This window comes from Aythya marila (assembly GCF_965140915.1).
Source record: "Aythya marila genome assembly, chromosome: W".
Classification (NCBI taxonomy): Eukaryota; Metazoa; Chordata; class Aves; order Anseriformes; family Anatidae; genus Aythya; species Aythya marila.
The window spans coordinates 13,234,209-13,257,178 of record NC_139081.1 but is presented as its reverse complement, the minus strand read 5'-3'; the positions used below and the strand labels follow the sequence as shown (position 1 = coordinate 13,257,178).

General features: G+C 44.4%; 1 protein-coding gene across 1 annotated transcript in view; it reads right to left on the bottom strand.

Annotated features, from left to right (window-relative positions):
* Window positions 1-722: 722 nt before the first annotated feature.
* LOC309889446 (SET-binding protein-like) overlaps window positions 723-22,970 on the bottom strand; it is a gene marked incomplete at both ends in the record, with an annotated part of 396,027 nt that continues 373,779 nt past the window's right edge. The window contains 2 exons of the mRNA XM_082782296.1: window positions 723-1,264; window positions 8,417-8,584. Coding sequence (XP_082638422.1) covers window positions 723-1,264; window positions 8,417-8,584 — 710 coding nt within the window. The remainder of the gene's footprint in view (window positions 1,265-8,416; window positions 8,585-22,970) is intronic.

Here is a 22,970-nt window from a genome sequence, read left to right as displayed (position 1 = left end):
CAAGCAGGACCTGCCTTTCATAAACCCATGCTGACTGGGCCTGATCGCCTGCTTGCCCTGCAAGTGCTGCGTGATGACTCTCAAGATAATAAATATATATAGTTCTATCAGGAGTCAGGCATTTGGGGTTATGCTGCCCCAAAACCTGGTAGGTACATAAAACCAAAAAAAAAAAAAAGAAAAATTCAAACAGATTATAACCAAGATCACAGTTGAGAAAATTACACTATTTTTTTTGTTCTTTTTTTTTTTTATTATTTTTTTTTCCTTTTTTTTACAGTGATTTCTACTATGGTATGGTTACTCGTAGTTTCACATGGCCTGCCAAACAGAATTGGAGTCGAGCATGCAGCCCTAGTGACAACGTTCAGCTCTCTGTGAGGATGACCTCCCACCTCTGGGTACGGTGTGAGCACAGCAATGCCGAGATGCTGATTAGTTTTGGAAACTCTGCAAAGTAGACAGTCTCCCCAACTTTGAAACCCCACCCCCCTCGCCCCCAACTTTCCAGCCCCTCACCCTTTCCCCCTCTTTCCTGAGGGGCCGGGGCCGAAGCGATGAAGATGTGAACCCCAGCTGGCACAGCTCTCCATGATGGGTTTCGGCTGCCCGAGGGACAAGTCCGGTGCTGTCGTGGGGGCAAAGCAGACTGCGTGCCTCCAGTCCGCCAGTCCCGGCATGCCCTGCTACCGGCACCCGACATCCAACAGGGTGTGCTGGCCTTATGGGAGGCCTTTGCTTTCACTTCCCCTGCCTTTCCGGTGCCGCTTCATTTTTACGTTCTCCTCCTCCTCCTGTGGGGACTTACTTTTCCTTTTCCCAAACCGGGGCGTCCGGGGCGGAGGGAGAGGGGGTGGCAGGGGGTGAGGAGGGAGTGGCGTCTCTCGAGCCATGTGTATTACAGCCTCGATGGTGGCCATGATCGTGTCTTGGGTGGCTGCTTGCTCCAATATCAACGGATTCAGTGCTGGTCTCTGACCTCTTTTGCTGGGAAGGTCAATGCATTTTTCCAGAATGGGCATTTGGTCTCTGGAGTCTTTGTCAAAGGAGAGGGGTTGCTTCCGGGGACGCCCCCTCCGCTTCTTGACGAAGTTATTGCCTGTCTTTGATTGTCTCTGCAGCCGCTTGGCTTTCAGGATCTTGTTCACGTGATCCAGATTCTTCTTTGTGGACAGGATCTTGGTGTAGTTGCACATCTTGCTCACCTCACACTGGATTGCTTCGATTTCATGGCGCTTGAACCTTTTTTTCAGTGGTGGGCTGGCTGTTGGGAGACAAGGACAGAAACAGGGCTGGGTCAAACAACAGTGAATGGAAACCCTCCTTTGTCTGCTTTCAGTATCATGAAGACTAGGGGTTTTCAAGACTGAGAGGCTGAATGTGACTACTGAAGAAGCAGTGGCTGTGAGAAAGGACTTTGCATAGACAAGCAATTAAAGAAAATAAAAATATAATTATTACACAGAATTATTACAGTCCCAGAAGAATTGCTGTTACCTCCTCTTTTACTGTTCTAAATGAAAACACAACTTTGTTAAGTTGTTCTGTGATCTCTCTCCAGTTCTCTTCTAAAGCAGCAAAACTTTCCTACATCAGTGCTTTACTGTAGGTTTGCTTCAGTCTCATTCCTAAGCCTCCAGGGGGAGGGAAGAAAGGGCTGCTTAGCACAGGTGTCATATTGGTCCACCGTAACTATTAAACTTTGTATACCCCAAACACATACTCCTGATGTCTTCACACTGGTCTTTAATGCTTACCTTGGATGTCAGATAGTATGAAAAGTGTTTGTTACTGAAAATAGTGGGCACTTGAAAGTTCTGTGGCTCACTTCACCTGTGGTAAATTCGTTAGTCCCACTTGGATTTCTTTACTATCATCTCTGCAGAAACTAGCTGAAACTATCAGTTGTATAATTGACATTAATGGCCCCTGAAGTAAGCTTACTCCTGCCTGGTTCAGATCACTTACTTTAGATCTGAATGAAGTCCAAAGTAGTTAAGTCTCTTGCCAAGGTCACATTGTGAGTCACTGTCAGAGCTGGAAAGAGAACCCAGCATTTCTTGGCTCTTGGGCCTTTGCTTAGGACACGAGACCTTGCTTGTTTTTTTTTGTCTTAAATTGTTTCATTGTCCTTTAACAAATGCGGCATTTGTTCTTAGTTCAAGATTTGCATGTGGATTATAAGTAACTATCCCTTTGTGAGTGAAACTGTATGTATTAATTCTGCTATTGCAATAACTGGTGCTCCCTTTCACTCCTAACATATCTATTCTGCACTGCTGGAAAAGAAATGATTGAGTTAGTGATTTCTTTTCAGTAAAGAATAAAACATCCCACTAAATTAACTTCAGCCCACATCTACTTGCAAACTTAATTTACACCTGACTATCAAGCAGTCATTTGGGTTTGAAATCTTTGAAGTTTCCAGAGTGGCCAAGATTTTGAGAAAAGTTCATTTGGGGGTTTTCATTCCCTTCATGGCTAACAGGGCAATTCTCTAGCTGTAGTACAAAATAAAGTTGCTGTTGTAGCATTTTCTGTAGATAACCAGAAGCTGTCAAGTGGCAGAATCTTCCCTTGCTCACTATGACAGATTCAGCATACAAACATCACTTACAGTCCTCCCCTCTTGGACAACATAAATTATTGGCTCTTATACCACCACGTTGTTTGGATTCAGCAAAGAGCTTGCATAAACAAATCCAAGTTACAATGCAAGAAGTAGGAGTGAGTCATAAACAAAACACAGACATATGCTCTCTTATAAATACAGACCTGGATGGCCAACTTCCCAAAGTCTGGTTTTCATTAATTGCAAAACAAAATACATTTTCCATATGTAACCCACTCCCCATACAAAAAAAAAAAAAAAAAAAAAAAAAAGAAAACCCACTTACAGTTTGTGATTCACAAAGGACAAAAGAAAAGAGAAATGCACTCATTTTGGTAGCAAAGAAAAAGAGAAAGGAAATGAAATGTCCAAACTACTAGGGAAAATCTAATTAGTTGCACAAAATTCCTCTCAAGTAGGTCACCCCTAAAAAGGGTGGGTATAAGAGCCCTAAGTGCAAATGGCCGCAAGCTCCTTCTCAGTCAACTGATAAAAAAAATTAGATCCCTGTCACACAAAGCCATTACTCTGTGGCCTCACTGATGACCAACGTATAAAGTCCCAATATTTTCAGTCCTAAGCATTCAACTCTTTGGGGTTTCTCCTAGATTCTGAGAGTAGCTTCAGGTAAGAGGATTTAAGAAATCAAACGCTTTGCACAGCCTTCATATTTGCTGTCCACATTTTGCCTTTTATCACTATTGCCAGGGCCCATTTTCAAGACTTTTTGAAAACACCTATGTTCAAGATGCATTTTTTTCCTCCCAGACAGTAAAGTTTAAATTTTTCAGTTGGTGATGGAAATCTTGTAGATGGGAATTTTAGTGAAAATACAGGAAAAATTGCAAGGTCCATGGTGAAATCTGAAGATTTGGCATTATTCTCATCTTTAATTGGAAAGACAGCAAGACAAAGGGCAGGAAATTAATTTGAAAAGAAGAATCTGCAAGATTTTATATCTATTAGTATCTGTTATTTCTGCATCTAGTATTAATAACCCATCGCTGTCAATGGTGATCTGCTCCATACAGTCAGTAGAGGATGTATTCCTACTCTTCTGTTTTTAAAATGGGAGTTTAATGCCTTTTGAGATGACCATGGACATCCTTCTGATCCCCAGATACTGAATAAGTAGGGTGCAGGTCTCCTGGTGGTCCTGCCAGCCCTGATGGGTGTTTTAGTCACCCAAGGCAACCAGGACACCCAGGCTTAGAGATGGAATGGAGCTCAATGGCATGTAGACAGGGACTGAGTGGAGGAAAGGCAGGCATTTGCTTTCTGCCAAACTGCCTAGTTTTCTAAAATCAACTGATACACAGACAGTTAGTGGTAGATACCTAAACTTATATGTAAATCTGTGAGCTGTATACCCAATGACTTCCTTCATGTTGTTGAGATGACTTTCTTGCCATCCTAAAACTTTGCAAGCTGACAGACCCTTTCCTTTTGAACTGTAAGTCATTCTCTCTTAATAAAATAATGAAATGAAATGAAATGAAATGAAATGAAATGAAATGAAATAAAATAAAAGTTGTTCTGTGCTGGCTTACTGTAGTAATTTTTCTTTCATAAATGCTTTGGGGTATTTATGACTTTCCCAGGAAGCTTGTTAGAAGCTACTAACAATGCTTTTGCTTTTCTCCCTAGCAAGCCGCTGAACTTGCACGCTTTAGAAAATATTTGAATTGTGTTACATAATCTGCCAATAGTCAGAATACACGTCTTGAATAAGTAATATCCTTTCAAGTCAGGCTTTTTAAAGGCGATATTAGGAATCACACAGAATCACAGAATCACAGAATTTTCTAGGTTGGAAGAGACCTCAAGATCATCGAGTCCAACCTCTGACCTAACGCTAACAGTCCCCACTAAACCATTTCCCTAAGCTCTACATCTAAACGTCTTTTGAAGACTTCCAGGGATGGTGACTCCACCACTTCCCTGGGCAGCCTGTTCCAATGCCTCACAACCCTTTCAGTGAAGAAGTTCTTCCTAACATCTAACCTAAAACTCCCCTGGCTCAACTTAAGCCCATTCCCCCTCGTCCTGTCACCAGGCACGTGGGAGAACAGGCCAACCCCCACCTTGCTACAGCCTCCCTTGAGGTACCCATAGAGAGCGATAAGGTCGCCCCTGAGCCTCCTCTTCTCCAGGCTGAACAAGCCCAGCTCCCTCAGCCGCTCCTCGTAGGACTTGTTCTCCAGGCCCCTCACCAGCTTCGTCGCCCTTCTCTGCACCCGCTCAAGCACCTCGATGTCCTTCTTGTAGTGAGGGGCCCAAAACTGAACACAGTACTCGAGGTGTGGCCTCACCAGAGCCGAGTACAGGGGGACGATCACCTCCCTAGCCCTGCTGGTCACACTGTTCCTGATACAAGCCAGGATGCCGTTGGCCTTCTTGGCCACCTGAGCGCACTGCTGGCTCATATTCAGCTGACTATCCACCATCACTCCCAGGTCCTTCTCTGCCTGGCAGCTCTCCAACCATTCCTCTCCCAGCCTGTAGCTCTGCTTGGGGTTATTGCGCCCCAGGTGCAGGACCCAGCACTTGGCCTTGTTGAACTTCATGCAGTTGACCTCAGCCCATCGGTGCAGCCTATCCAGATCCTCCTGCAGAGCTTTCCTACCCTCAAGCAGATCGACACACGCACCTAACTTGGTGTCATCTGCAAACTTACTGAGGGTGCACTCGATGCCCTCGTCCAGATCATCGATGAAGATATTAAAGAGGACCGGTCCCAGCACCGAGCCCTGGGGGACGCCACTAGTGACTGGCCTCCAACTGGACTTGGCTCCATTCACCACGACTCTTTGGGCCTGGCTATCCAGCCAGTTTCTAACCCAACGAAGCGTGCGCCAGTCCAAGCCAAGAGCAGCCAGTTTCTTGAGGAGAATGCTGTGGGAGACGGTGTCAAAAGCCTTGCTGAAGTCAAGGTAGACCACATCCACAGCCTTTCCCTCGTCCACCCAGCGCGTCACTTTGTCATAGAAATAGGAAACAATATTATTTTGACTGTTGAGAGTCAGGGACATCTGATTCTACATTTGAAGAAGGCAGGCTATGTGGAAAGGAGTGTGATGGGTCTGCAGGGGGAAGATTTGATGAGATGTGCATATGACAAAATATCAGGGAGATCTGCCAAAATAAACCACTACTGAAGTGAGAGCCATTAAGTGTTTTCAACTCATCTGGAAGCTCTTGGTGAGCAATCTTTGATATAAAATATTTTGCTATATTGCCATGTGATATACTGCTCTGCTGAAAACCAAAGCTAAGTACTAATCTTTTCCATTTTATCCAGACAGACCCCTGCCCAACCCTGGACCCAAGTTGGTCTGCATTGTTTTTAGGCTTTGTTGTTTTCTTCCTGCACATAATTTACTGTTTGCACATGGAAACATTGCTCTGGGAGGAAGACGTTCCCCTATCTCTATTAGGTGAAATTCATCTTAAAAGGGATGAAGAGGAGGTTGGGAATAGTAACGCAGTGTCTGTATATGACATAGGAAGAAGGGAATATGTCTCTGAAGAGATGATTGCAACCTCCAGGTGATGGAGTACCAGGAAGAGGACTTTGCTGCTTGGGCATAGTTATCTCCCTTCACCTTCCCAGGCTGCAGGGCCACATGCTGCCTCTGTGAAGCCCTGAAGCTATTTGGCACAGTCTAGCCCAAAGTGATCAGAAGCTAGAAATATATGTACTTGATGCAAAAGGCTGGCAGAAGAAGGAAAGTGACCTGATTTTTCCCTTACTCCATGGGGAGGACCTATTACGGAGGAAATCCTTCTTTCAGAGAGATCGCTAGAGAGCAATAGGAGAGAGAAGCAGTTTGGCCTCCCGAGACACAGGTAATTCAGATAAGCACCAGCATTTCTGGACTTCTGTCTGAAAATGGATGTCTGAGGCTTTCCACATGCTATCCAAGACAGGCACGCTGCAGTGTCCCCTGCAAACACTCTGTCTCAAATGCAGGCTATGAAAACAAACTGCAAAGTTACACATTGCTTCTGCACATTGCTGCTGCTTTCCGTCCAATCAAACTTTTATACTTTTCCTCCATCCCTTCCCTACTTTCCAGAAACAAACAACCTACCTAACTGCATCAAACAAGCGAGAAGCAGTGTTTGCATTAAAAACAAACACCTCTGCACGTTTAAAATAAGTCACACCGAGGCCGTGCATTTCTCCCCTCCCCGTGGTATGCAGATGTAGTGTGGCTCTGTCTCACAGGCAGAGACAAATCAAAATGAGTGCTGGCAAAGCTGGGAAGTCACAGAGGACTGATATAGCTGGAAATAGCTTCTGAGGCAATAAGAGAAATGTCTACCAAAAAATATGTGTTTCCAAAGGTAGCTTAAAGGAGGCTGAACAACCCACTCCACCATGGTGGTGTTGAACAAGGATATATCAGACATCTTGGAAGTTCTCCATTGCTCCTCTGACTTTATTCTGGACAGCTTTGGTATGTCTGCAGCACTAAAGATCAATCTTATAGCCTGTCATTCTCCATCCCTTCAGAGTTGCCTGAGGCCACTTGCAAGAACACAGCACAGAGAAGACTGTTTGCTCAACAGCTGAGCTCAATTTATTGACTTCACTTGAATGAAGGAATTTTGAAAGAGCTCTCCATTAATTACAGGAAACCCATAGCACTGTCCTATTTTCCCATTAACACAGTTTCTTTCAGTTTTCACTAAATTATTTCAACATCTGGGCTACAGATAAACCAACAATTTAATTAGACTTCTGAAAATGGAAAGAATGAACTATGCAGTTAAGCATACACTTTCATCTTGAAACTGATGATAAAATATTTGTGTGCTTTCAGTCTCCATTGCATTAAAAATCTATCCTTAGTTTATATATAGGAAAGTATTAAAGACTAAACAGAGACTCTTGATTTTTTTTTTTTTTACATAAAAGTTTATCTTTATAGAGGCCATGTTACAGCATGGTTCCCTTGTTTTCACTATTTATTCAGGAAACTAGAGGAAAATCAAAAAGAGTGCACTGAAACACCACCTTCAATTGCATATGTTATCATTCCATAACTCAGTGATACAAATACCTTTTTGTGAATATGGAATCAGAGGTTTGACAAGACTAAGAAACTCCTAATGGCTGCATGTAGGGTAATGTACTGTGGGCATTCACTGGAAATTAAGACACAGTGCAAGATTAACTTCTCTATCCATACCCCCAAAAGGCATGATGATGACTGAATGGCTTGGCTCAATTTTTGACTGTATAAAGCTATCACCTTCCAATCTGATTCCAAATAGAAGCACAAAATATAAGTTGATTGAAAAAAATGCTACTACTGCTTATTTATTCCCATATATTTTAAATTACTGTTCATTGCCCCAGACGATTTCACATTTGCAAGACAGAATATTATGTTAAAATCATTGAAATATGCAGAAAGAAATCTTAGTTTCTCCTTAGCTATTCACTGTGTATTCAGCATGTTCATACTACAGGGATGGGAACATTCAAATAAATGAACAACAGGGCTGAGAAAGCAACCCAAGAGCCTTGCTTCAGAGTCCCCTGTTAGACCATATGGGCTGGTGCTACTTGTATTCTCATTATTGCACAAGTGGTGGTATGTGAATAAAAGAGATTTGATATGCCAAGATATGATCATGATAAGAAAGTGTTAGAAAAAATTACAGCCTGATTATCATATCAGATATGCATATTTGCAACTACTACTCAAATCAAGAAGTACAAGCACATAGGGTTCAGTGCAGGGAGGAAGAAGGTGAAGAAGAAATAGAGGGAACGGAGAAAAACAACTTCACCTGCTTCAGATGCTGCTTCTGTTGAAGGTAAGAGAGATAATACTGGAGTTGGCATTGCAACACTGTCAACAGCTGCTGGTTTCCTTCTGGTCATCATGTTACAGGTAGAACTTTCCATTTTACTGTGAAGTAAAGTCTGGTCTGCTTTTAAGTGGGGTCCTACAGTTCCTGGGGAAGGAAACAAAATTTGGATGAACATTGATGAATTAATTGAATCAGACTGGGGAATATCTGGAGATGAGTACTCAGCTGCTGTCTTTGCTACAGCAATATATTTTCATATTTCCCTGTACATATGGTCTTCATACTAGCAAGGATCAAGATTTTTGTTAATTTCTAATACTCTTGCTTCAGAAGGTGCTATCAGTGATCTCTATAAACAGTGGGAAACCAGAATAATAATTCCACATTGTTACTCTTTGTTCTGCAAGCAAATACACACATGTATACATGTTTAAAGACAGACACACTTCATATCTCTATTCAGTGAGATTGTCTATTTGTCATTCTCTGTGTAGTATATTCTCCACACAAAGTTATGTACTTCTCTTCTGTAATGACTTGACTCAATGTGTGTTTCGTCTGAGTAAGGAGCAGGCATCAGTAACAGCTTCAGCATATAATTCCCTGTCTAAAGCACATTCCACTTCTACATATTTTTAGGAATCCCCTTACTAATAAAAATCTACCTTACAACTCCTCAAAGAGGTGTAAGTTAAAAAAAAAAGAGTACTTTGTCATACATTTTTCTACCAAAAGATTCTGATGGCATCAGAGTTACACATATAGCAATTACAAAATGGAATAAATGAATGGTAAAAATATACCAAGCTGGTCAAATGTTCCAAGAAAATAAAAGCTATGTAAGCAAGGCTGGTAGATTCCTCCCTTAGCAATGTTTCTCAAACTCTCTTACAATTTGAATCCATTTTTTTGTTTGTTTGTTTGTAAATGCATAAAATTTAAACTGCTGGTTTAGAAATCTTACATATTAGATATCTTCCTGACTAATATATCTGAATATATATTGTTGCGGTTTAACCCGGCCGGCAGCTAAACACCACACAGCCGTTCACTCACCCTCCCCCCTCCCTCTCTGGGATGGGGGAGAGAAATGGGAAAGTGAAGACTGTGAGTTGAGTTTATTAAGACAGGAAAATAATTATAATGATGATAATAGTACTACTACTACTAATGTGTACGAAACAAGTGATGCACAATGCAATTGCTCACCACCCGATGACTGATGCCCAGCCTAGCCCCGAGCAGCCAGCCCCCTCACCCCAGCTAGCCACCCCTATATATTGTGTAGCACGACATCAGATGGGATGGAATACCCCTTTGGCCAGTTTGGGTCAGCTGTCCTGGGTCTGTCCCCTCCCAGCTCCTGCTGCACCCCTGTCCTGCCCGCTTGCAGTACAGAGTGAGAAGCTGAGAAGTCCTTGGCTTGGTGTAAGCACTGCTCTGCAACAATTAAAATATCAGCATGTTATCAACACTCTTCTCATCCTAATCCAACACATAGCACCCTACCAGCTACTAGCAGGAAAATTAACTCTATCCTAGCTGAAACCAGGACAATATCCACCCATTTATATATAATATTTGTGTGAGTTTGTGTATGTGTATACACACCGCATTTACATCTGTAAGTATATGAAAAAAAGAAGAAAAAAAATAAAATAAATTTATCAAGTGGGAAGTCAGCTAAAATGTCTTAGTTTTTTACAGTGAGAGTTTTTGCTGATTTTAGAAAACTCCTAGCAGTTGCTGTTTTATAAAAAAGCAGTAATTCTGCTCTCATGAGACTGGAGCAAAAGTCTGGTAGGATGAGGAGCTGGTGTTGTGTCTCTGCTAACTTATGAAAACCTCCCAGTCTCTGCAGTGCTGGGCTTCAACATATTCAGGGCAGACTCATTTTTCAAAGGGAGCCTTTAAATCACTTCTTTTTCCAAATTTCAGCCTGTACACGGACCAAAGGGAAAATACATTATATTTTGGCAATTAAATGACACGACAATTCATAAAGTCAGAGAAGTGCTGAGGCCAGAAGGGACCTCTGGAGATCATCTAATCCAATCCCCTTCTTAAGCAGGCTCAGTTACAGCAGTTTGTCCAGGACCATGTCCAGTCAGATTTTGAATATCTCCAAAAATGGAGACTCCACAGCCTCTTTGGGGAAAGATCAACATCAGGTTGGTCAGGCATGAGTTCTGCTCCATAAATCTAAGTTGACCGTTCCTGAGCATCATCTTATATCCTTCATATGCTTGGAAATGATTTCCAGGATTATATGTTCCATCAGCTTCCCAGGGATCAAGATGAGGCTGACCAGCCTGTAGCTCACTGTATCTTTTTTCTTGTACTTATTGGAGTGACACTTGATTTCTTCTAGTCCTCAGGATCCTCTCCTGATTACCACCATCTTTCAAAAACAATTGAGAGTTCCCTTATGATAACACTGGACAGATCTGTGAGTACCTTTGGGTGTATCCTGTCAGGTCCCGTGGAATTATGTATGTCTATTTATCTGTTCCCACATTTTCCCTAGTCTTCTTTTTTTCTGCTGATGTACCTGCAGAAACATTTTGTGTTGTCCTTCTGCACTCACTAGATTAAACTCCACATAGGTTTTGGCTTTCATGAGCCCATCCCTTCATGCTCAGACATTTTCTCTATATTCCTCTAGATCACCTGTCCCTGTTTTCCCCTCTTTTTTTTTTTTTTTTGCTTCCTTTTCAAGTCTGACGTTAGTCAGTAGCTCCTTGCTCATTCATGCAAGTCTCCTGATACCTTTGCTTGATTTGATGCTCATTGTGGTGGATCATTCTTGAGTTTGGAGGAGGTGATTCTTGAAAATCAACCAGCTCTCCTGGATCTCAGTTTTCTCCAGGGCCATATCCCATGATCCGATAAGATTTCTCCAAGAAGACTGTGGTCCTCCCTTTTGCCTTGTTCCTTCTGTTACACTGAGGTGAACATAAGATTTCTCTCTGTCTAAGAAAAGCCTTAACTCCTTTCTGATCTGGTGTTCTATAGCATACACCCACTGCAACATTGCCCACGTTTGTCTGCTCATGAATGCTTATGCTCAGACCCATAAGCTCTGAACTGGTTCATCACACATCCTTAGGCATTGCTCCATGCCTTGCTGCTGCTTTCTTATATCACCCTGCAACCTCTTCTTGACAGCTTGGTCTACCAATTCCTCACTTGATTGTGGGTCAGCATTTCTTTTCCCTGACATTTGTAGTTTAAAGCACCCTGCACCAGCTTGGCCAGGCTGTTGAAAAATATGTTTTTACTCCATTTACTCAGGCGGACCTCTTCTCTCCGTTGTGGTTCTCTAACCTCGAAGAGGGTCTCATGGTCATGAAAAAACAAATCCGTTTCCAACACTAGCTACACATTGAGTTTCTGACATGCAGAACTTGTCCAATCTTCTTCAAGCACTTCCATCTCACTTGCAGGATTGAGGAGAAAACAACCTGCATTCCCATGGTCTTGATCTCAGTCCCCAGAGACACTTACACATGCCTGACATGCTCCTAGACTCCACAACAGTACTTCTGGTACCCATGTGGAAGAGCAGTAGTATTATCAGTCCAAGGGGTGGACAAGCCTTGGATATCTCTTCACAAAGTTCCTGATCCATGCTCCAGGCAAAGAGAAAACCTCCCTGGACAGCAGGTCAGGTCAGAAGACTGGTGCCTTCATCCTCTGCAGCAGCTGGCAACCACTGCTCTTCTTGGTTGCACCTGGATAACATCTAAAAGAGCACCTCACAGAGTTCCCAGAAGTCACCTAATGACCTTGGAAGATCTCAGAAGATCATAGAATCATAGAATCATAGAATATGCACATAGAACACTGCACAGGTATACCCAAAAGTTTAGACCATGTGATTAAGTGCACAGTCCAATCGCTTCTTAAATTCAGACAGGCTTGGTGCAGTGACTACATCCCCGGGAAGCCCGTTCCAGTGCATGACAAAACTCTCAGTGAAGAACCTCTTCCTGATATCCAGCCTAAACTTCCCCTGCCTCAGCTTAACACCATTCCCATGGGTCCTATCTCCGGAGTTTACGGAGAATAGGTCACCTGCCTCTCTACTCCCCCTCATGAGGAAGTTGTAGACTGCAATGAGGTCCCCCCTCAGCCTCCTCTTCTCCAGGCTGAACAGGAAAAGTGACCTCAGCCGCTCCTAATACATCTTTCCCTCTAGGCCCTTCACCATCTTTGTCGCCCTCCTCTGGACACTCTCCAACAGTTTAATGTCCTTTTTGTACTGTGGTGCCCAGAACTGCACACAGTACTCGAGGTGAGGCCAGACCAGTGCAGAGTAGAGTGGGACAAGGCTGCCCAGAGAGGTTGTGGAGTCTCCTTCTCTGGAGATATTCAAAACCTGCCTGGATGCCATCCTGTGTAATGCGCTCTGTGTGACCCTGCTGGGCAGGGGGTTGGACTGGACAATCTTCAGAGGTCCTTTTCAACCTCGGCCATTCGGTGATTCTGTACGCAACACCACTACCACAACACCAGCTGTGCTGGACAGGCCGCGATCGCCATATGGTGGTTTGGATGTGTAGTGGTTTTACTCAGGTGGGCAGCCGAGTTCCACTACAACCGCTCTCTCATTCCCCCCTCCTCAAGAGGAAGGGGGATAAAATACAACACAAAGAGCTCAGTGTTTGAGATCATAATGATTTAATTAAAGGGAAAGGGAATGCGGAAAATAAAAACAAAACAAAACAAAAAAACAAAACAAAACAAAACAAAACAAAAACAAAAAACAAAAAACAAGGCTGTGTGGAAGCACAGAAAGAAAGGGAAAAAAAAGTTATTGTCTACTTCCCATCAATGAGCGATGTTTGGCCACGTCCTGGGAAAGCAGGGCCTCAAAACGCGTAACAGTTGTTTGGGAGAACAGCCCCCTCCCCTACAAGAGCCCCCTTTTTATTGCTGAGTGTGACATCAGGTGTTATGGAATATCCCTTTGGTTGGTTTAGGTCAGCTGCCCTGGCGATGTCCCCTCCCTATCACTTGCCCACCCCCAGCCTGATGGCTCTTGGGGGCTTGGAGGGAGTTCTGATGTTGTGCCAGTGCTATGCAGTAATAGACACAATACTAGAGTGATACCTGTTCCAGGTACGAATGCATAGCACAGCACTGTGTGGGCTGCTGCAGGGAAAGGTGACTCCATCCCAGACAGACCCAGCACAGGAGGCCGCAGCGGGCACTACCTGCCAGCCGCAGCAGCAACTCATGCAATCCAAGCAGAAAGGATCTGTGCTTCTGCTGGTACATTTTGGTAGGTTAATATCAACTAACTGAACCCTTACTGTCACTGAATGAGACCTTACTGTGGGTGGAGAAGAGCGCATTATTCCTAGGATGTGGCATTGTGGCAACCCGTAGCATTGACTTGGTGCTGGCTCTGGAGAAGATGCAGGATCTACTGAATCTCTACCCATCTGAGTCGCAACCCTCACTCCTCAGTGGTGTATTTTCAAGTTAATTGTGGGGCTTCGCTTTACTAAGCATGTGATAAATTAAAGGCATGAAGGGAAAAAAAGAATCTGGGTTTGAGTAGGAGAGTTAATAGGAGAGCGCTGAAGGAGAGCGCCTCACAGGCTTGGAGATATTAATTACTGATTAGGTCCTGGTTTCAGTTAGCACAGAATTAATTTTCTTCCTAGTAGCTGGTGGAATGCTGTGTTTTGGCTTAGAATGAGAAGAGTGCTGATAACACCCCGATGCTTTAATTGTTGCAGAGCAGTGCTTATACTAAGCCAAGGACATCTCAGCCTTTGCTCTGTCCTGCCAACGGGCAGGCTGGGGGGTGCAGTAAGAGCTGGGAGGGGACAGACCCAGGACAGGTGACCCAAACTAGCCAAAGGGGTATTCCATACCATCTGACGTCATGCTAAACAATATATAGGGGTGGCTAGCCGGGGGGAGGGGGCCGGACTGCTCGGGGTTAGGCTGGGCATCGGTCAGCGGGTGGTGAGCAATTGCATTGTGCATCACTTGTTTGTACATACTATTATTACTTTCGTATTATCACCATTGTATCATCATTATTATTATTGTTATTATTATTTTTGTTATTTTTTTTCCTGTCTTATTAAACTGTCTTTATCTCAACTCACGGGCTTCACTTTCCATTTCTCTCCCCCGTCCCAGAGAGGGAGGGGGGAGGGTGAGCGAACGGCTGCGTGGTGTTTAGCTGCCGGTCGGGTTAAACCACGACAGTCTTTTTGGCGCCCAACGTGGGGCCCGAAAGGTTGAGATAACGGCAGATCTGATCAGAGTGTGTTAAACTAAAATTGGTGGAAGGATTAGACCTGCTTAATAGTCACTTGTCATGATGCTGATTGCTTTAATCACAACTCTGCTGCGCCTGTTTTCCAAATTGAGTATTATAGTACATTATTTTCCGTATTTGCTCTCTGTAGTGTTGTTTCTCCTCTCCGGGCCCTGGTTTCAGACCATTATGGTACTAAGTGTTATAGCAATGGCAAGATGGACGTCGTCAAATCCCAATGGATGTGATCAACAAAATAACAGCTATGTCTCCACCAACTAACAAAAAAGAAACACAGACTTTCCTAGGTGTTGTGGGGTTTTGGAGAATGCACATCCCAAATTACAGTCTGATTGTAAACCCACTCTACCAAGTAACTCGTAAGAAGAATGAGTTTGAATGGGGCCCTGAACAACGACAAGCCTTTGAACAAATCAAGCAGGAAATAGTCCATGCAGTAGCCCTTGGGCCAGTTCGAACAGGACCAGATGTAAAGAATGTGCTCTACACTGCAGCCGGGGAGAACGGCCCCACCTGGAGCCTCTGGCAGAAAGAACCTGGGGAAACTCGAGGTCGGCCTCTGGGGTTTTGGAGTCGGGGATACAGAGGATCTGAGGCCCGCTATACTCCAACTGAAAAGGAGATATTGGCAGCATATGAAGGAGTTCGATCTGCTTCGGAGGTGGTCGGTACTGAAGTGCAGCTCCTCCTAGCACCCCGATTACCGGTACTAGGCTGGATGTTCAAGGGAAGGGTCCCCTCTACGCATCATGCAACTGATGCTACATGGAGCAAGTGGGTTGCACTGATTACTCAGCGGGCTCGAATAGGAAACCCCAGTCGCCCAGGAATATTGGAAGTGATCATGGACTGGCCAGAAGGCAAATACTTTGGGATATCATCAGAGGAGGAGGTGGGTCGTGCTGAAGAAGCCCCACTGTACAACCAGTTGCCAGAGAATGAAAAGAAATATGCCCTGTTCACTGATGGGTCCTGTCGTATTGTGGGGAAGCATCGGAGATGGAAGGCTGCTGTATGGAGTCCTACGCGACGAGTTGCAGAAGCTGCTGAGGGAGAAGGTGAATCGAGTCAGTTTGCAGAAGTGAAAGCCATTCAGCTGGCTTTAGACATTGCTGAACGAGAAAAATGGCCAGTTCTCTATCTCTACACCGATTCATGGATGGTAGCAAATGCCCTGTGGGGATGGTTACAGCAATGGAAGCAAAACAACTGGCAGCGTAGGGGCAAACCTATCTGGGCTGCTGCATTGTGGCAAGATATTGCTGCTCGGGTAGAGAACCTGGCTGTGAAAGTACGCCACGTAGATGCTCATGTGCCCAAGAATCGGGCTACTGAAGAACATCAAAACAACCAGCAGGTGGATCAGGCTGCTAAGATTGAAGTAGCTCAGGTGGACCTGGATTGGCAGCATAAAGGTGAATTATTTATAGCCCGATGGGCCCATGACACCTCAGGCCATCAAGGTAGAGATGCAACATACAGATGGGCTCGTGATCGAGGGGTGGACTTGACCATGGACGCTATAGCACAGGTTATTCATGACTGTGAAACATGTGCTGCAATCAAGCAAGCCAAACGGTCAAAGCCTCTTTGGTATGGAGGACGATGGCTGAAATATAAATATGGAGAGGCCTGGCAGATTGATTACATCACACTCCCTCAAACTCGCAATGGCAAGCGCCACGTACTTACAATGGTGGAAGCAACCACCGGATGGCTGGAAACATATCCTGTGCCTCATGCTACCGTCCGGAACACCATCCTGGGCCTTGAAAAGCAAGTCCTATGGCGACATGGCACCCCAGAAAGAATAGAATCAGACAATGGGACTCACTTCCGAAACAACCTTATAGACACTTGGGCCAAAGAACATGGTATTGAATGGGTGTATCACATCCCCTATCATGCACCAGCCTCCGGGAAAGTTGAACGATACAATGGCCTGTTAAAGACTACCTTGAAAGCAATGGGCGCTGGGACGTTCAAAAACTGGGATACGCATTTGGCAAAGGCCACCTGGTTAGTCAATACTAGGGGATCTACCAACCGAGCTGGACCTGCCCAATCAAACCTGTTACGTACTGTAGATGGGGATAAAGTTCCTGTAGTGCATGTAAAAAATATGCTGGGTAAAACAGTCTGGGCTACTCCTGCCTCAGGAAAAGGCAAACCTATTCGTGGAATTGTTTTCGCTCAGGGACCTGGATACACTTGGTGGGTGATGCAAAAGAACGGAGAGGTCCGGTGTGTACCTCAAGGAGATTTAATACTGGGTGAGAATAGCCCATGAACTGAATTGCACCATGTTAAATAGTATATTATACTGTATGTTATCACTACCATGATTACTATAGGTGACTAATTAGAATGTATGGAAAAGAGTGTAACCTGAGCATGACATAAATGGTATGGAATAAGGGGTGGATAGATGTCCTGGTTTCAGTTAGCACAGAATTAATTTTCTTCCTAGTAGCTGGTGGAATGCTGTGTTTTGGCTTAGAATGAGAAGAGTGCTGATAACACCCCGATGCTTTAATTGTTGCAGAGCAGTGCTTATACTAAGCCAAGGACATCTCAGCCTTTGCTCTGTCCTGCCAACGGGCAGGCTGGGGGGTGCAGTAAGAGCTGGGAGGGGACAGACCCAGGACAGGTGACCCAAACTAGCCAAAGGGGTATTCCATACCATCTGACGTCATGCTAAACAATATATAGGGGTGGCTAGCCGGGGGGAGGGGGCCGGACTGCTCGGGGTTAGGCTGGGCATCGGTCAGCGGGTGGTGAGCAATTGCATTGTGCATCACTTGTTTGTACATACTATTATTACTTTCGTATTATCACCATTGTATCATCATTATTATTATTGTTATTATTATTTTTGTTATTTTTTTTCCTGTCTTATTAAACTGTCTTTATCTCAACTCACGGGCTTCACTTTCCATTTCTCTCCCCCGTCCCAGAGAGGGAGGGGGGAGGGTGAGCGAACGGCTGCGTGGTGTTTAGCTGCCGGTCGGGTTAAACCACGACAGATTTGCACTTCCTAACTGTTAAATATATCTGATTAGACACAAAGAATGTTTCTGGTAGAACATGGCAGCTCCTGCTTTCCCTCAGAAGAAACAGCCAGCAAGCTCACAAGAACTGAGAATAACACATAGAATCATAGAATCATAGAATATCCCGAGTTGGAAGGGACCCATAGGGATCATCAAGTCCAACTCCTGGCACCACACAGGTCTACCCAAAAATTCAGACCATGTGAATAAGTGCACAGTCCAAACGCTTCTTAAACTCCAACACGCTTGGTGCAGTGACTACGTCCCCGGGGAGCCCGTTCCAGTGCATGACAACCCTCTCAGTGAAGAACCTCTTCCTGATATCCAGCCTGAACCTCCCCTGTCGCAGATTGACCCCATTCCCATGGATCTTATCACTGGTCACTAAAGAGAATAGATCGGTGCTTGCCCCTCCACTCTGTGAAATGTGTTCGTCTGATTCGTGTCAACATGGAACAATGCTAGGGCCGCATGGTATGATGAATGTGACCTTCTGTCATACATACCCTTGTATAACCACAAGTCTAAGAAAAACAGAGGGGTTAATGTATATAGTTCTTGTATCTTGCAAAGGAATGTTTTAGCAATTCGTGTCAATAGGGAGCTTGAAGGGAAATGAACTTGTAGGCTTTTTCCTTGAAGTCTCTGATATCTGGGAGGGGTTCAGAATAACTGCTAACTATTATGACTGTTGCATGGGACACTATGCAAGTCTCTGATATATGGCCAGGAGATTAAGGAGACAGGGAAAGCTGAAGAACGACTAAAAGACAAAACTTGCAGGGGAAGCTGCACAAGTCTCTGACATACAGCCAAGTTGGAAAAAGAAGGACAAGAGGGAGAAAGACTATGAGCCTTCGGCACGAGAGACCCCCAGAGGGACCACCGGAGACTGATATGCATGCTCCAGTAGGAGGGTTTGTATTCCGGAAACTAATTATAATAACCCTGTGGTTTTTTAGAAGTAGTAATGAATATGTATTAGCCTAGGAGCATAAAAATCAGCTGCTTGATGTAACTTGTGTGCGTCCTGGTGGAGCAGAGACTCCCGGCGCACCCAGCGCTGTTTGCTTGCCTCTGTTCCTTTAATAAATTGTAAACTTTGATTATAGTCCTATTTTGAAGAATGAGCCATTTATTACAAATGGGGGCTCGTCCGGGATGGCTTTGGTTCCTGAATTCTGATTTGATCTAGGAGAGGCGCCCCACAATTTGGTGGCTCCTGTTCGAGTCAGGTCAGGACTAATGCCATCTTGAACCTGAATAAAGGTAAGCAAAGATTTTGATTTTTTTATGAGCTCCCTTGCCGGCTGCAGCACTGTATTTTGCCCGTAATTCTGTGCGCAAAGATCCGAACAAAGATGATGGAGTCGTAAGTGTTTAAGGAGTATACCGTTCAGTTGGGTGAGATTCGGTTGCCTGTGTGTGTAAGAGTGTGACTAAGACGGAAGTTAGTTCCGAAGTGAGTGTGGAGGTCTTCTAACCGTGGTTCCAATCTCCCGTGAGGGACTTGGCCGGTGAAGGACCGAAGTGATTCCTATAGGATTCGTGGGTGGGTGATAGGTCCTAAACCCCCTGCAAGACACTCTTACTAAGGTAACCAAGGGCTGTGGGAATTGCCATAGTAAAATTCCTAGATGGGTCAGGCAAAATCGAAGACCAGGGACCAGAAGAAAGGGAGCAAATTACCAGAAAGTCCATTAGGAATAATGATTAGAAATTAGAATGATAGGGGCCCCAGAAAATGAAAGAGTAAATTAAAAACGGTCCAGTATTATATGATAAAATGACCAAAAGAAGCCATAAGACCCCAAGTATTTTGGCCGATATTTGGGTCCACGGAGGACTGGGTCTGTCAGGCTTTGACCATTAATGTTAATAGTAGAACACCTGTGGATCTGGAAGAGAGCAAGTATGCTGCAGCTGAAACATGGAATTAGAAATTACAGAGCAATTGATTAAGAATGAATATGGGACACATTTGCAATGTACTGTGCCTGTGGTGTGCTTAGACCTCCAGATAACAGGAGCCCCTTGGACCCCGAGAACCAGATCAAAACAACCTCATGGTTCGGACTTTAACCAAGGGGTCTGAGATAAGGAGGACTGTTCACAAAGGGACAGGTTATGCATATGTATAGGAATGTTGGGAAACTTCATGTATATGTAACTCTTCCTCGTAAGGGGGTGTCGAGAGGCAGGAGACCTTTTCTCCATTAACACCAGTGACAGGACCCGCGGGAACGAGGTTAAGTTGAGGCAGGGGCAATATAGGCTTGACATCAGGAGGGGGTTCTTCACAGAGAGGGTGGTTGCACACTGGAACAGGCTCCCTGCAGTGGTCACTGCACCAAGCCTGTCTGAATTTAAGAAGAGATTGGACTGTGCACTTAGTCACATGGTCTGAACTTTTGGGTAGACCTGTGCGGTGTCAAGAGTTGGACTTGATGATCCTTGAGGGTCCCTTCCAACTCAGGATATTCTATGATTCTATGATTCTATGATTCTCTTTACTGGCTATAACCAAAGCAAGTTGCCACGTTAGGGACTACCCCCCCATTGCCCCTGTGCCACCCAGCGCTGAGTAAACATACCTACTTTACAATCTTACTGATTGTGGAGTCAGCTTTCTGTGAGTCATTTTGGTGAGCCTGGCAGGAGACACTCTGCTCGGCTGCGGGATCGGCTGCGGAGAGGACGCCCCTAGGTGCACCCTGAGTGTTTTGCTTGGAGGGGACTCCACTCTCAGCTGCTCACCGCAGGAGCAAAGACCTCCTGAAGCTGCAGACAAACGGTATGTTTTCAGCTGCTGGAGGGATACTAACTGGAGTGTTAATAATTCTATGTGTTATTCTTAAATGTCCAGGTATTTTGTGTTGAAAGTATTTGTGTAAGTGTAAGGGTTTGAAACAAAGTGGAACAAGTCACTCCACGAAGAACACAGTCACAGACAACACTTATTTGGATTGGTTATTATTCTAAATTATATTCTTGTGGTATGAATGAGATGTGCTAGAGGCCTCTCTGTGTGATTGCATGATTGTGCTGTGTGAGTGAGACGCAGCGTCGCTGCAAAACGAGTGCAGAGTTCCGATCAGCGGTTCCGTATTCTCCGCGAGGGGAGTGGACGGAGACGATGTCTCCCCAGATGTTTCTGGGTGTTTGCTGTTGCTGTTACATTCAAATTTGTTTGACCAATGAAAAGTTGTTTTGAAAAGAACTGCTGTGGAGAGAAGGGTATAAGAGGGGAGCCTGGCCTCAAGATAAAAAAAAGGCAACATGATGAAGTTACGTCATCAATAAAGAAGTAGAAAGAAGGAATGAAGAGGAACAGGCTAGCAGAACGGAGACCAGGACGGGAACAGGCACATTGATCGCCCCATGAGGATGGGTTCGGCAAAACTCAGCAAACTGCTCAGAAAAGGTTGTACAGAAAGTCGCCGGAAATGGGCGCACCAGAGCTGGGAAGAAGCTCAAGATGAGAGAAGCGGACCCACGCACATAACTGCCCCTTGCTGGTAAGCAGCCGGACATTATGGGGAATCATACGTCCTTAGAAACAAAGACTGTGCTGGTAACCTTACAGCTTATTCTCCTTATTAACAATCGGACAGTTTATGAGCCTGAAATATGGGACCAAATTTAGGTCAAGGTGTGGGACTCTGCAACTAAAAATGACAAGGTTGCGGTGGGATTGCTCAGCACCTGGCGAGTAGTCTCTGAGGCCTTAAAGAGCCGTGTGGGACCACAGTCAGAAACGTGTGGTTTGCCAGACAGTGAGGGAGCTGCGGGCTCCTTTACTGATCCGACTGCTACGCCATCGACCCCCCCACCGCTACTGCCATCGAAGGCTTTTGCTGTTACACCCCCTGTTGACCTGGACGTGCCTTTTGACCCAGGCCCTATTGGCCTTGAAAAGGAGATGGATATGCTTTTCTTCGATCTGGGAAGAAGGGGATACATAAGGCCTGAAGACCAAGTTGCTTGACAACTTAAAGCAAGACATATTGTTCAAAAGGAATGGAAAATGGAGACTGTTAAGTCATGGAACTTAAAGGATTGTTTGTTACCTTTCCTAATTGTACGTATGTATAGGCATACTCTGGTTTAGTATGTAAAAACAATGTTCTATATTTTTAGAACGTTTGATGTTCGTGTGTGCATGTTGATGGAGCCTAGACTCCCCACACACCCAGCGCTGTTTATTTGCCTTTTATACCTTTTATAGCTTTTATAGCTTTTATGTACTTTTTTTGTACTGGGTCTGGCTGGAATGTTAACTTTCCCGGCAGCAGCCCATACAGTGCCGTACTCTGTACTTGTAGCTGGAACAGCAGTGTTATCACACCAGTGTTGTGTCTACTGCTGAGCAGCATTCATTTATTTTGTTTGTTTGTTTTCCTCCCTTCTTTTTATTTTTCCTTTTCCCCTCCCTTTTCCCCTTTCCCTTTTTATTTCCCCTTAGTTAAATTGTTTAGTTCATGGTAGTCTTTATTTAATTATTATAATTATTTCCCTTTAATTAAAGTATCCTTATCTCAACCCGTGAGTTGTTCTTTGCTTTACTTCTCCCCCTCCTCATCTAAAGGAGGGGGAGTGAGAGAGCGGTTGTGGGGTTTAGCTGCCCAGCACGGTAAAACCACCACAGTCCTTTTTGGCTCACAACGTGGGGCTCGAAGGGTTGAGATAACAATAGAATTGATTAAACGCATACAACTAACACACTTGCTTGCTAGTAACCATGTCCATTGCCCTGTTAATAATAATAGCTTTGTTCATATATCATGCAATCCGTGTCATATTCTCCTTTCTCCTATATATCCGATCCGACAAAGTGCTACAATCTGTGTTCACTTTTTTTAATTCGCTGTGCTGCCAAGCACTGACCTTGGTTTTAATCTGGAATTCAGGCTCTGCGCTGTTATCATTTGGGTCCCATGGAAACTGTCTTTCAGGGAATATTCAGAACTAAACTGCCTTCCTTTTCTCATCTGGACACCAGTTTATTAATAATATTAGGAATGGTACCTTTCCCTTCTTTCACAGTGGGCTAATTACAACAGTTTGAGAATATTTTGAAGATCCATCTATAACCCATGTATTGCTATTTCTAGTTCTGAATAACAGGTTTCATTTTCTCTCTAAGATTAGTCGATTGTTTAAAAACCTTAAT